The sequence below is a fragment of the Odocoileus virginianus genome, chromosome 14 (genome assembly GCF_023699985.2).
Source record: "Odocoileus virginianus isolate 20LAN1187 ecotype Illinois chromosome 14, Ovbor_1.2, whole genome shotgun sequence".
Classification (NCBI taxonomy): Eukaryota; Metazoa; Chordata; class Mammalia; order Artiodactyla; family Cervidae; genus Odocoileus; species Odocoileus virginianus.
Genome location: NC_069687.1, coordinates 28,155,870 through 28,168,825, shown reverse-complemented (window position 1 = coordinate 28,168,825; position 12,956 = coordinate 28,155,870). Strand labels below are relative to the sequence as shown.

The 12,956-nt window shown below is 44.5% G+C and overlaps 1 protein-coding gene across 6 annotated transcripts in view; it reads right to left on the bottom strand.

Moving 5' to 3' along the window:
- Positions 1-12,956, bottom strand: part of PDZD2 (PDZ domain containing 2) — a 395,186-nt gene that overhangs the window by 19,551 nt on the left and 362,679 nt on the right. For 5 of the 6 annotated variants that reach the window (XM_070476533.1, XM_070476532.1, XM_070476536.1 and 2 more), the window contains 5 exons: positions 11,324-11,405; positions 9,808-9,842; positions 8,488-8,632; positions 6,415-7,220; positions 2,330-2,474 (listed from right to left, as the gene is read on the bottom strand). In XM_070476533.1, the coding sequence (XP_070332634.1) occupies positions 2,330-2,474; positions 6,415-7,220; positions 8,488-8,632; positions 9,808-9,842; positions 11,324-11,405 (1,213 nt within the window). The remainder of the gene's footprint in view (positions 1-2,329; positions 2,475-6,414; positions 7,221-8,487; positions 8,633-9,807; positions 9,843-11,323; positions 11,406-12,956) is intronic. The other variant, XM_070476535.1, reaches the window with a different exon arrangement.

The window sequence follows — 12,956 nt, the reverse complement described above, 5'->3', positions numbered from 1 at the left end:
GGAACTTGAGGGATTGACTGCTCAGCGCAGGACAGGAGGCTGATTCAGGGAGACGCATGGCATGCTCCAGACAGATGGAAGCTTGCCCTGACCTCCAGCATGTCCTGACCAGGGTCAGGGGTGTGGGAGACTGAGGCAGCCAGATTATCCCGGGAAGGGGAGACAGAGGGCTGGTGGACTTGAGTGGGATTCTGGAGGGATCTCTGGAACAGAAACCGAGGAGGAGGAGAAAGGCAAGGAAGGAAAGAGAATCAAAGCAGAGAAGCCAGAGAGAGCGTGAACTCTCCGAGGTGCAGGGACAGATGCTGGCTGCCTGGAAGTGAAGTCCCTCCACGTGCTGGGTCTGGAGAGCCACTCTGTCCTGCAGGCTCCTCCTCAAAAAGCCTGCACACACGTGGGCTAGTCTGTCCACTTCTGGCACATGGTGGGGGAACGGGCAGAAAAAAGAACATTAGATTTGCACTTCCTTATGAACTCTGGGTCTGAGTGAGGGTAGAACAAAAACCTCAGTCACAATGAAAGTTTTTGCTTTGAGAAGCGTGTCTCCCCCAGATGTTAGTCACTCTGCATCTCCCATGCAGATCACCTCAACTGCATATGCCTTTCCCCGCTGAAGTTCCTAGATCAGTAGTTAAGAACTAGTAGGACTTGGCACTGTGCTAAGAGTTTCTTGTGCACTTCATTTCTCTCCCAACACTGTGACCGCCTGCACTGGGATGGTGGGGAACTGAGGCACAGAGTGGTAAGCAGCCTTTCCAGGGTCAGAGAGTTCAGGGCCAGGGGTCCCCCCAGGATGTGGACTCCGCAGCTCACGCTGACCACGTGGCCTCTGTGGGGACCACCTGATGGCAAGACCGGCTCAGCAGGATACCCTCGGAGACCTGACAGCCTCCCCAGGCCCCCTCGGAAGGCCAGGGGCCCAACACAGTCACACCCACCGCCTCCTTTCCTCTGCTCAATTTTTTTTTTTAACTTTTTATTTTGTATTGGAGTATAGCCAATTAACAATGTTGTAATGGTTTCAGGTGGACAGCAGAGGGACTCAGACATACGTATACATGGGTCCATTCTCCCCCACACTCCCCTCCCATCCAGGCTGCCACATAACCCTGAGCAGAGTTCCCCGTGCTGTACTGTAGGACTGTGTTCTTATCCATTTTAAGTATAGCGGTCAGTGCGTACTTGTCCATCCCATACCCCTAACTAGCCCTTCTCCCTGTCCTTCCCCCAGCAACCGTAACCTGCTCAATCTTTTGAACTTCCTTCAGGATGACTTTCCTGTTTCTGCTGGTGCCAACTAGGAGGCTTCCCTGGTGACTCAGGTGATAAAGAATCTGTCTGCAATACAGGAGACCTGAGTTTGATTCCTAGGTCGGGAAGATCCCCTAGAGATGGGAATGGCAACCCACTCCAGTGTTTTTGCTTGGAAAATCCCTGGCGGGCTACGGTCCACTGGTTCGCAGAGCTGGACACGACTGAGTGACTAAGCACGTACAGATGCAGGTGCCAGCTACAGGGAGAAGCAGCAACGACACAAAAGGAAGGGATGTGTGGCTGTTTTTCAGATTGATTCACTCGCTGAGCAAACCCTAAAATTTTGTTAGCAATTTGGCTTTTGTGCAAAGTGTGTAATGTAAAAAGGTTTTACTGATGGGAGATTAAATTACATGGAAGCAGTCCATGATGTCACCTTTCAAAATATTCCTTCACTTGGAAAGCCCCCAAACGCCCAGCAATGGGAAGCATGCTGGCTCAATTATGGTGCCTTATGGGTTAGAAGGCCCAGCAAGCAGCCTTTACAACTGATGTCATGGGTGTAGAAGAGCGTGGAGGGCCTGGTGTAGCTTCCTAACCAGAGCAGGTTACAGCTGTGCTGTAACCTGACTTAGGGTCAGGGTTAGTGCTGCTGGGGCCAGCACCAGTCACACAGGCCTGGGAGCATCTTGCTGACCTCCGCTATTCTACAGATGCAATACATAAGAATTATTAATTTTTTGCTTCTCGGTGGAGGTTTTCCCTGCCGTTTTTCAGTACCTTTGATTTCACATAAACAGAGTGTTGAGTTTCTGAAGGGCAGGATATTCTTCTGTATCATCTTGTTCCTCATTCACTAAGGTACATGTCACAAAATGAGTAAAGGCTGGAGACTAGCTGAAGACAGATACCCATGAACTCAGGCCCAGTGATCTAGTAAAGTTGTTAAAAGCAGGTAGCTTTTATCACTAGCCTATGAAGATCTCTCTCCCTCAAAATTTTCCCATGTAACATTTTTATTACTTAACTTCTACTCTCCCATCCTAAAGCTTAGTAAGTGATAAAATAATCTTACCTGTCCCGGGTTGTTGCCCCTGCTTGGATGTGGCTTCAGGTAGGTTCTCTGTAGGGTGGCTGGTGTCTGGGTGGGGCAGGGTACCACCTGGTCCCCAGTCAGTGGGGACTTGTCCATCTCCGACGGACAGCTTGTCCAGAGATTCCTGGCACAAGGACAACTGTGAGTCACTGTTAATGGCTTTCAAGGTTTTCTGCATCCTAATACATCATATATAGAGGAAAGCTGGTTTGGGAAAATTCAAGGAGCCCTAGACCAGAAAACACAAGATCAAGATTCTGGGTTTAAGGTCCAACTAGAAATTTCACGGCCTTGTCACTCTTCCTAAGCATTAACTTTAAGATGTGGGTGATTAGTAGCAGTAGTGGTGGTGGTGGTGTTAGTTGCTCAGTCGTGTCTGACTCTGCGACCCCATGGACTGTGGCCCACCAGGCTCCTCTGTCCATGGGATTCTCCAGGCAAGAATACTGAAGTGGGTTGCCATTCCCTTCTCCAGGGTGATTAGGAAAAGGCAAATCAAAACCACAATGAGATAGCATCTCAACCCCTCAGGATGGCTTCAATCAAGAAAACAAATAACACATGTTGCGGGGCTTGCCTGGTGGCTCAGTGGTAAAGAATCCACTCGCCAACACAGGAGACTTGGGTGTGCTCCCTGGTCCGGGAAGATCCCACAGGCCACGGAGCAACTCAGCCCGTGAGCCACAACTACGAGCCCGGGCTCCAGAGCCCGTGAGCAGTAACTACCGAGCATCCACGCTGCGACTACTGAAGCCTGCCTGCCCTGGAGCCCATGTTCCGCAAGAAGAGAAGACAGCACAGTGAGAAGCCTGTGCACTACAACTAGAGAAAGCCCAGGTGCAACAATGAAGACCCACCATAGCCAAAAAATAAAATAATCAATCTTAAAAAAAAAAAAAACCCAACATGCAGCATACAAAAGGCTACACAGAGGTAAAGCATTACTGTTAAACTATTGCACTGTGATGTCCAAGACCCAAACCAGCTCCTCATTTTGGGAGTCATGGAGAGGATGAATCTGAATAAATAAAATTAGCACTTAACATTTCAAAACTGTACTTTAGCCAAGTGTCAATTACTTCATCTTCCTTTCTTCTAATACCTACTATGAAAGTTTTCTTTAAAATAACCTTGCTAAATAAAATGTTAGATCAGATTTCTTTGATATTTACCCTCTGAGTGAAGGAGTCATAAAGTGGCCCAAAGGTGGCAGCAGAGTAAAAAGCAGTGGAACAGATGATCATTTAGCTACTTTTGTTTAAAAAAAGAAAAAAAATCATTTAGTAAAATGTCAATTATCTGCTGAGGGAACTCAACAGTGTTCAACCCAGTGAATTTTCTATTTACTAATAAGGCATAAATGTGATATGAAAACAGTGGAGGAAGACGAAACTCGAGAGGTAGTGACTGTACAGAACTGTGAGCGTAGCAAGTGCCACTCAACTGTACACTTCAAAATGCTTTGTTGTTCTGTCGCTAAGTCATGTCCAGCTCTCTGCAACCCCATGGACTGCAGCATGCCAGACTCCCCTTTCCTATACTGACTTTATGTTAAGTGAACTTCATCTCAGTTTTAAAAAGTATTAATAAAAACATTAAGAGACAATCTATTTTCCAAAAGAAAAAGTCTCATTTTTTAAAGTTTCCAATATAAAGGGTATATACTTTATGGGCAACACATTCAATTTTCTTTCCCATATAGTATAAATAAAATTTGGAAATGAGAAATTTTACAAGATAAACTGAACTTCTGTACAAAAATTTTAAAAGGTGCTCGAAGTTCTTACTGAGAATACTAATTCACAATTATAAGGCATTTTATTTTAATAGGTATAAATTAGTATAAAAAAAGGTATTTGAGTAAAATCCATGATTTGGCTTTATATAGTTATTCAAAATTTCTAATACCCTTAAAAGGAAGAGGTTTACCTATTAGCTGAACATGACATTTTAAAATGCACGTACTGCTGCTGCTTCTGCTAAGTTGCTTCAGTCGTGTCCGACTCTGTGCAACCCCATAGACGGCAGCCCACCAGGTTCCTCTGTCCCTGGGATTCTCCAGGCATGAATACTGGAGTGGGTTGCCATTTCCTTCTCCAATGCACGCATGCACGCTAAGTCACTTCAGTCGTGTCCGACTCTCTGTGACCCTATGGACAGCAGCCCACCAGGCTCCTCTGTCCACAGGATTCTCTAGGCAAGAATACTGGAGTGGGTTGCCATTTCCTTCTCCAATGCATGCATGCATGCTAAGTTATTTCAGTCATGTCTGACTCTGTGTGACCCTATGGACAGCAGCCCACCAGGTTCCTCTGTCCACAGGATTCTCTAGGCAAGAATACTGGAGGGGGTTGCCATTTCCTTCTCCAATACATGTACTAGTTGGAGGTAATAACAATTTTCAGAAGGAAAAAAGAGGTGTATGTTTCTACTTCTATAAGGTTAAAAACAAACCCTTCTGCTGAGATTAACTTTTACGATTTTGTATTTTCTGCTTCTCTTTACATGTATTATATGTTTTACAAATCACTTGAAAACACATTTTTATAAATACAGGCATAAAAATTGCACTTTCACAGATACTGCATGTTTTACAGGTTGACAGTCTGTGACAACCCTGCATTGAGCAGGTATGTTGGTACCATTTTTCCAACAGCATTTGTTCACTTCCGTCGTATTTTGTGTCTCATATTTTGGTATTTCTCACAATACCTTACAGTTTTTCATTGTTACATTTGTTATGGTGATCTGTGATCAGTCAGTGATCTTTGATGTTACTGTTGCAAAAAGATTTACAATCCAAAGAAGGCTCAGTTAACATTTTTTAATAATAAAATATTTTTTAATTAATGTATGTACATTATTTTTAGAGACACAATGCTATTGCACAACTAATAGACTCCAGTATCGTGTAAACATAACTTTTATATGCACTGGGACGCTAAACACTTGACTGACGTTATTGCGACATCAGCTTGATTGCAGTGGTCTGGAACCGAACCTGCATTATCTCAGAGGCATGCCTGGGCAGCCTTATAAGGCATCTCAGATTCTCCACTCTGAGTGAAAGTACTTACGTTGAAGAGACTAAATAATGTTTGTTTCTCTTACCCTCTCCTTGCTAAAGTGGAGGTATATTAAATTTTTTTTTTAAATGTGCAATTTGATATTCTGGGCCATTCTAACATACTGGTAAACAAGTAGAAACATAAACAATATTAACTTGCATTTACTGTGATACATTATACGTTTCTCAGTGAATGCATGCCCATTACTTCATGTGATACAACAAGGGTAGGAGTAGCTGTAATTATACATCATCACTGTGGAAAGACTGAAAAAATAAGGATCAAGCAGAACTTTGACCGCCAGACATAAGCATTGTTAACCTGTATTTGACGGTCACCCTGACTATGTGAGATGATCAAGGAAGACAGCAATATCCGTATTTTACAGTCCAGACAACTGCGGTTCAGAAAGATCAGTAGCTTGGCGAGTTATTGCCTAAGTGACCACCGACTAGTCAGTGGAGAAGCTGGTCCCAGACCCAGGGGTTTCCTGCATCTGCCTGGCACTGCCTTTCCATCATCAACCACAGGCCCCGTGTATGGGAAGAGAGGGATTATATCTTTCGGCCGAATGATCTCATGACTCAACACTTAGGCACCCCCCCCCCACCAATCTGGTGATATATTACTAGGCTCCCAAGCAGTTCGTGTGTTGAAATGAATGACTCTATTGAAAGATGATTCTCCAATCATTATCCTTTCTTTCAGGAAGATTACCTTATGCTTTACATCACCCCAACTTTTTTGGCACCGGGGACCAGTTTTGTGGAAGATAATTTTTCCACAGACTGGCGTGGGGGGGGTGTGTGGTTTCAGGATGATTCAAATGCATGACATTTATTGTGCACTTTATTGCTGCTATTATTACTACATCGACTCCACCTCAGATCATTAGGCATTAGATCCTGGAGGTTGCGGACCCCTGCTTTATAGCATGCTCCATACTCATTCATACAAGACTCACTGGATCCCAAGTAACTAAGAGAAATCAGTTACCTTCTCCACAGTTCCTCCTGGCTGATAACCAGTCACGGTCACTTGGACAGAACCATCCTGGACTTTCAGGTCTGGACTGAGTGGGTCACTGGCTCCATCGCTCAGGTGTGCCGCTTCTGCGCTCCCAGGCCTGGCCTCAGCCTCAGGCCTCTTGCAGTGTGGGCTGACCCTGGCCACGGGCTTGTGCCTGGACCCCAGGCTGTCATTCTGCTGGAGGGAACTGGGGCTGTCTGTGCTCGCCGGACCCTGGGTGCCCGTCCCGGCTCTGCACTCCAGTTTGGGCGAACTCCTCGATCCTGACAGTTCCTTCCTCCCCGAGCAGCCAGGGCTACCCTTGGGGGCCTCTGATGGGACCAGCAGGCTGGCTGTGTGGGAAAGGGGGTCCCGCATGCCTCCTGGGAGGCTCTCCTGGAAGTCCAGCGAGCTGCCGAGGAGAGGCACCGAGGAGGCCTTGCTGACCAGTGTTTTCTTGGGGTGTTCCTCGCGGTGGACACCTGTGACCTTGGAAGAGGCCACTGAAACGTGTGTAGAGTCGTCCTCTGTCAGCGGCCTGCTGGGACCTGAGAGGGTCCCTGGGAGGGAAATGCAGTCGCCTTCGCCATCAAACTCTTCCTCGTCGCTGGCATCATCATCAAAGCAGCCCACCCTCCTCTGGCGCAGGAGGGGGTTCCGGAGGACCTCTGGGCTCCCGGGAAGACTGGCTTGCCTGGCGATTGTCACCTGCTTGTGGAAGGGCCCGGAGGCCCGTTGGCTTCCGAGAGACACAAGGCTGTTGGCCCTGGCTTTTCCTGGCTCCTTGTGAGCTGCTGGGGTTGGGAGAAGAAAAGTCAAGTGAAATAGCTTCCCATCTGATGTGGTCTTTTAATTTAAACCCCCACCCCCTTCTTTACACACGAGCATTTCCATGTTCACAGATGCTAGGTGCACACCTTCCGGCCACTAGTCACTAGGCACAAATTATACGGTTTCTTGGGATTTTCTAGAGAACCAACTTTCTCCTCTCCTCTGCCTACTGTTTTTTCATTTTTTTTTTTTCTAAACTTAACCTCTGGATTGTTCAACTTAAACATGTGTGCTGCCTAGAGACAGAAGTGTGTAACTTGTCAACATGCATGATGTCTAACACGTTACTGGGTTCAGCCTAAATGCTGCTCCAAATACTCCCCGGGGGAGGATGCCCGGGGATCAACGAGCCCTGCACACCTGGGCCTTCTTATCACCTGAGGTCCTTCCTTCACTAGCAGGAGGGAGCTGGGCTTGATTAATGGGGGCGTGAGCTCAGACAGCATGGGAGTTGAGCCTGAGACTACACATAATTTATAAACTCCAACCTGGGAAGGGAAGGAAAGCGTGGGAGCTCTGCAAACTTCGCATCTCGTTAAACGTAGTGAAAAATTACACGTGCTTCCGCCTTAGAGCGTTTCTATCAGAGCCTGGAGGAGGCACATGGGCTGCTCCAAACGAGCTAGACAGGTTCTCCTCTGCCTTGTCTGAGACAGGGTATTTTCTTATTCAGACATCAGAAATGAGCAAAAGGAAACCACACTGGTGGGAGTGAGGAGTCAGTGCAGTTCACATCAGGTCATTATTTCAGATTATACTGAGAAATAATCAATGAGGTCTTTTTAAAAAAAAAAAAAACAAAAAACCTATTTGATAATATCTGCCTCATATGTTCTAAATCATTCACTCACTGCCTTCTAAAAACAATTAAGTTTAGGATCTAGTGAAGAATTTGGTTAGGATTCCTCTAAAACATAAGGCCATCAGGTTATCAGCCACGATTCAATGCCACACATTCCAAGACTACACTGTATAAATAGCATCCCAAGGTGGGGGCAGTTTAGCCTTCCACACTTGGGATACAGACCGTGCACCCAGCCTGCTGACCGCAGAGGTGGGGAGGCCGGTCACTAAGAATGCATTGCATTTTCCAAGATCAAACTCTGCCTTTCAGGCAGGGTAGAAAGGTGGCTCCTACTCAACCATGGGTGTGGTCTCCAGTTCTCTTTCCGCACCCCAGCACTGTGACGTATAAACCAACGCATCATGGAGTTGGAACTCAGGGCTTACGGGAGGTGCCAGGGGGCTCCGCGGAGCTGCCGCCGCTCCCTGGAGGATCCTCGTCTTCGGAGCCAGCCACCATGAAGTCAGACAGCGGGCCTGGGGCATCGTGAGCGAAATACTGGGAGAGTTCAGATTCAGAAAGCAGGGAGTCCTGTTGAAGAAGGCAGTGCGAGATGAGGAAGACGCGCCAGAGTGGATCATTTTAAATAGTAATTGTGTCCCATCTTCCCGAAAGCACTTTGTTCTCATCTGTGGTCACTCAAAACAGCTGTGATAGTCAACGCCCACCTCCATTTACTTTAGGATTGCTAAATTAAACAATGAATGAATTAAAAGGCAATTGCTGCCAGACAATGTTTTTAAGAAATACGTTTTTGGCTGTGACCAGAAAAACCACAGCAGCAATGCATCAACCATCCCAGGAAGACGACCAGTGGACGAGACAGGAGGAGGAATTCCAAGCCACTGGTTCAGCCTACTGATGAAACAACAAAACAGGCAAGTTTGACTCTTGTTCTCTGATCCACTGGGTTTTTGAAACAGCCAGCTAAGAAAGATTCCTTAAAGTTGCAGATGCCCTCCCCAAACTGGCCCAGGCCCCTTTTATTAAAAAAAAAGGGGGGGGGGGTGCAGTTATTTTTCAAACTGTAGCTCAGTTCTTTTATTTTGTTGTTTTGTTCTTTTCCTGGATGAATATTTAACAAAAGAAATTCACATTTATATACTTGTTCTCAAATGGACATTTCTGCTGTTTGCTGTGTAAAATGGCCAAGATGACTCATGGGCAGAAATACAGGTTGGACCCTGTGGTTTGATTTATGGGCTCCAGAACAAAGATCCATCTAGTTAAAGCTCTGGTTTTTCCAATAGTCATGTACGGATGAGAGAGCTGGACTATAAAGAAAGCTGAGCACCAAAGAATTGATGCTTTTGAACTGTAGCGTTGGAGAAGACTCTTGAGAGTCCCTTGGATTGCAAGGAGATCCAACCAGTCCATCCTAAAGGAAATCAATCCTGAATATTCATTGGAAGGACTGATGCTGAAGCTGAAACTCCAATACTTTGGCCACCTGATGCGAAGAACTGACTCATGTGAAAAGACCCTGACCCTGGGAAAGATTGAAGGAGGAAGGAGAAGGGGACGACAGAGGATGAGATGGTTGGATAGCATCACCAACTCAATGGACATGAGTTTGAATGGGCTCCGGGAGTTGGTGATGGACAGGGAGGCCTGGCGTGCTGCGGCTGCAGAGTCAGACATGACTGAGCGGCTGAACTGAACTGAACCAGTTAGGCAAGGCAGCAAAGTGCCTTGTCTTGACTCACCTTTTTTGCAAAAGAAGGACTCTTCAAGGGGGTACCTGTTGGGAGAAAAATTTACCATACTGTAAAAACAATGAAGTTCAAATCCTTAAAAATAGGCTCACCTTCTTAACAGGAAAAGGAGGAGCCAGATATATTAAACAAAACCCTCTCTGCTCAGTAGGCACGGAGGGGCCACGTGTGTGGGAACGGACGTGCATGCAGTCTATTGGGTACCCGTCCCACCTCCCAAGATTCTCCTCAAGCTTCAAGCCCTCAGATGCTACTGACTCCATGGTGATCCTATTAATAGTTGGAAGTAACTTCCTCTGCATTTCAGAAGTATTTTATACAGCCCATATACCAATTTCCATATGCATAATATAATTTAATTACAAGTGGATGCCTGTTCTCTTCTTCCTTGACTATTTACCTATCACTGATCAGGCCCTGCAGGGCTTAGCACTAGGATCCAGGAAGTGTTCAGTGATAATATGGATATCACTGATAAATGGATTGAAGGATGAATGAAGAAAGGAACAGCACTCAAAAAACTCATGAAAGAAAGAGGGAGAGGGCTGAACATCTATCATAGTTTTTAGTTGAAGGACAAAAAGACTTAGCATGGAGATTTTAAATTATATTCCATGAACAAAAAGATTCTGAATTTCAGGATCATAACTTAGTAAAATCTTTTATAAATGGCTGAGTGAATATATTGGGATTATGAGAGGACAGCCTCAGACAGCTGAGGAGAATGAGTGAGTTGAATAAAGAGTCCATTATGGCTGTGCCCACTTTCAATATATTAATTATGGATGCAAATAGTTAGGGTACTTCTTGGTTGCCAAAAAACCTACGCCTTCCTTTTCCTTTGACAACCAGTAACTCACATCTCAGTTTCCTCCTGACATCAGTCTTAACATCAGTAATATCTCGAGTTCTGATACATCAGCAGAGTCCCTTGAGGTTCCCACTCTACAGGAAACATTACTTTTCCAACTTGGTACAAAGTTTCATGTTTTAAATTCATGTGCAGTTCTTACTAGGGCAATCCTCCTATGACTGAACTTTCCACTTAAGGAGGAGGAAAATCATGATTTTTGCAGCCTGTTACTTTTCAGTTGAAACTTTTAATTCATATAAAGAAATCCCAGGTTTTTGGCTGGATTGTACCCCAGTGCCTACCGAAACAACTGGTAATTTGGTAGCGCTTCATTTCTACTTGGAATGAAGTAGAATTCATGTTCTACTTAACATGAATTGTACACAAACACCTGAAATGCTGCTAACTCATTTTTGCAAATTATCTTAAAGCAGTAGAAAAAGCGTGCATGACTGGAGCTTTAATACAGCACGTTAAATAACTGTAGAAATCAAAAGCAGGCGCTAAGGGAAAGCATGGAATCTCTTTGACAGCTACTTCTGCCAAACCCGGTAATTACCAAGACTCCAGTAATACTGTGCAGGGGAGTGCCCCCGGGGGGAACGTAATGAGAGACTCTTTTGAACGTTGAGTGAAGATGCGCAGTTACAGTACCTAAGCCAGGAGAGGAACTGGCCTCTTTGCTCTCCTGATAAGTGCTGCGTGCTATCACTTCATCCATTTCCTGCTCGGAAACCTGATTGTCAGCAGAAAGCACAAATTAGATGGTTTTATTTATTTATTTTTCCCCAATAAAAGTAGCTAGGACCAGAGTCAGAGGCTGGAGCTCAGATAAAGAGGAAAATTGCAAGACCAAAGACTATGACCACCCTCTGAAGCAATAAACCAGGGCATATGAGTAGTTATTATATCCATTAACAGCTAGGTTAATGGATTGCTTCAAACACTGGATTCAAAACCAGACCTTCAGTTGATACTCAAGCTCATGAACCAAAGCATTCAATGCTGGTTACCAACAACATGGCTGACTTGTACCTCTCTCTGGAACACTCACTCCTCATTCTTTTTTCCCCTAAACTTAAAAATTTCAAACTTACATAAAATTTGCAAGAATAGCACCAGGACAGCATACTCTTAACTAGACTCACTTCTTTTTTTTTTAAACATTCCACATTCACACTCGTGCTTTATCTTCGCGCACACACACAACTTTTTACTAACCCATTTGGGAGTTAGTTCCAGACATGATGACCCTTCACCTCTAAATAATTTAGTAAGTATCTCCTGAAAACAAGGACATTCTCTTAAATAATCCTGGTACTATTATCAAGTTCAGCAAATTTAACATTGATAAAAACGATAGTTGAATATACATTTCACATTCCTAAGACTATCCTTCAGAAACGCTACTCAAAGTGTGTCTTGAGGCTGGAAATAATTCATAGAAAGTTTAATGCCAGCCGGAGATGAGATAAGGATTTTCCCTGAGAATGCAAATCAATACTCAGCTGCTTTCATCAACGTCTCGAGAGGTTTAAATGTCAAATGAAGTAAATAGTGTGCACAGTGATGTGACCAATTTATATTCTGGAGCAAGCTCCTTATCTGCTATGGGCCTTAGTGGACAGTCACCAACTTCTCTGCCTAGTAATGCTTTAGAGAAAAGGTTTTTTTGGGGGAGGGGTGTATCGGGCAATCCAGAATTCAAAATCCTATTTAGTCTCCTTTATATGTCTATTTATAATCCAAAATAATTCTGAGCCTTTGTTTTTCATGATACTGATAATTTGAAAGAAACTAGACCAATCCAAACCCTCAGTTACAAGTTGTCGAACAGTTTCTTCATGCTTAGATTTAGATGATACCTTTGGGGGCAGAAAAACTACAGAATTATAAAAACAGTCTCTTTTTCGGTACATCACAGGATCAGTGTGTTTTGTAACTGATGATAGCTCTGACCACTCGTTTAGGGTTTCTCCAGATTTCTCCACGGGATTTGTTGTGTTGTTGCCATTAATGAGCATCTGGCAGGAGACAGTTTGAGACTGTTTTACCTTGCTTCCCAATATATTTCCACTCAATGGTTTTAGCATCACTGATTATTCTTGCTGAATCAGTTATTATAATGAATTTTTCAAAAATAGTGAATTTATAATTCTCTTTTCCTTCTCTATTTATTGGTGGCATGGTAAAGTCATTGATTCCTCCATGCCCCCCTCCCACTCCACCAACAGTTGTTATCCATAACTGTAATTATTCATGGGAAGGTTTTTATTTTTTAAATTTT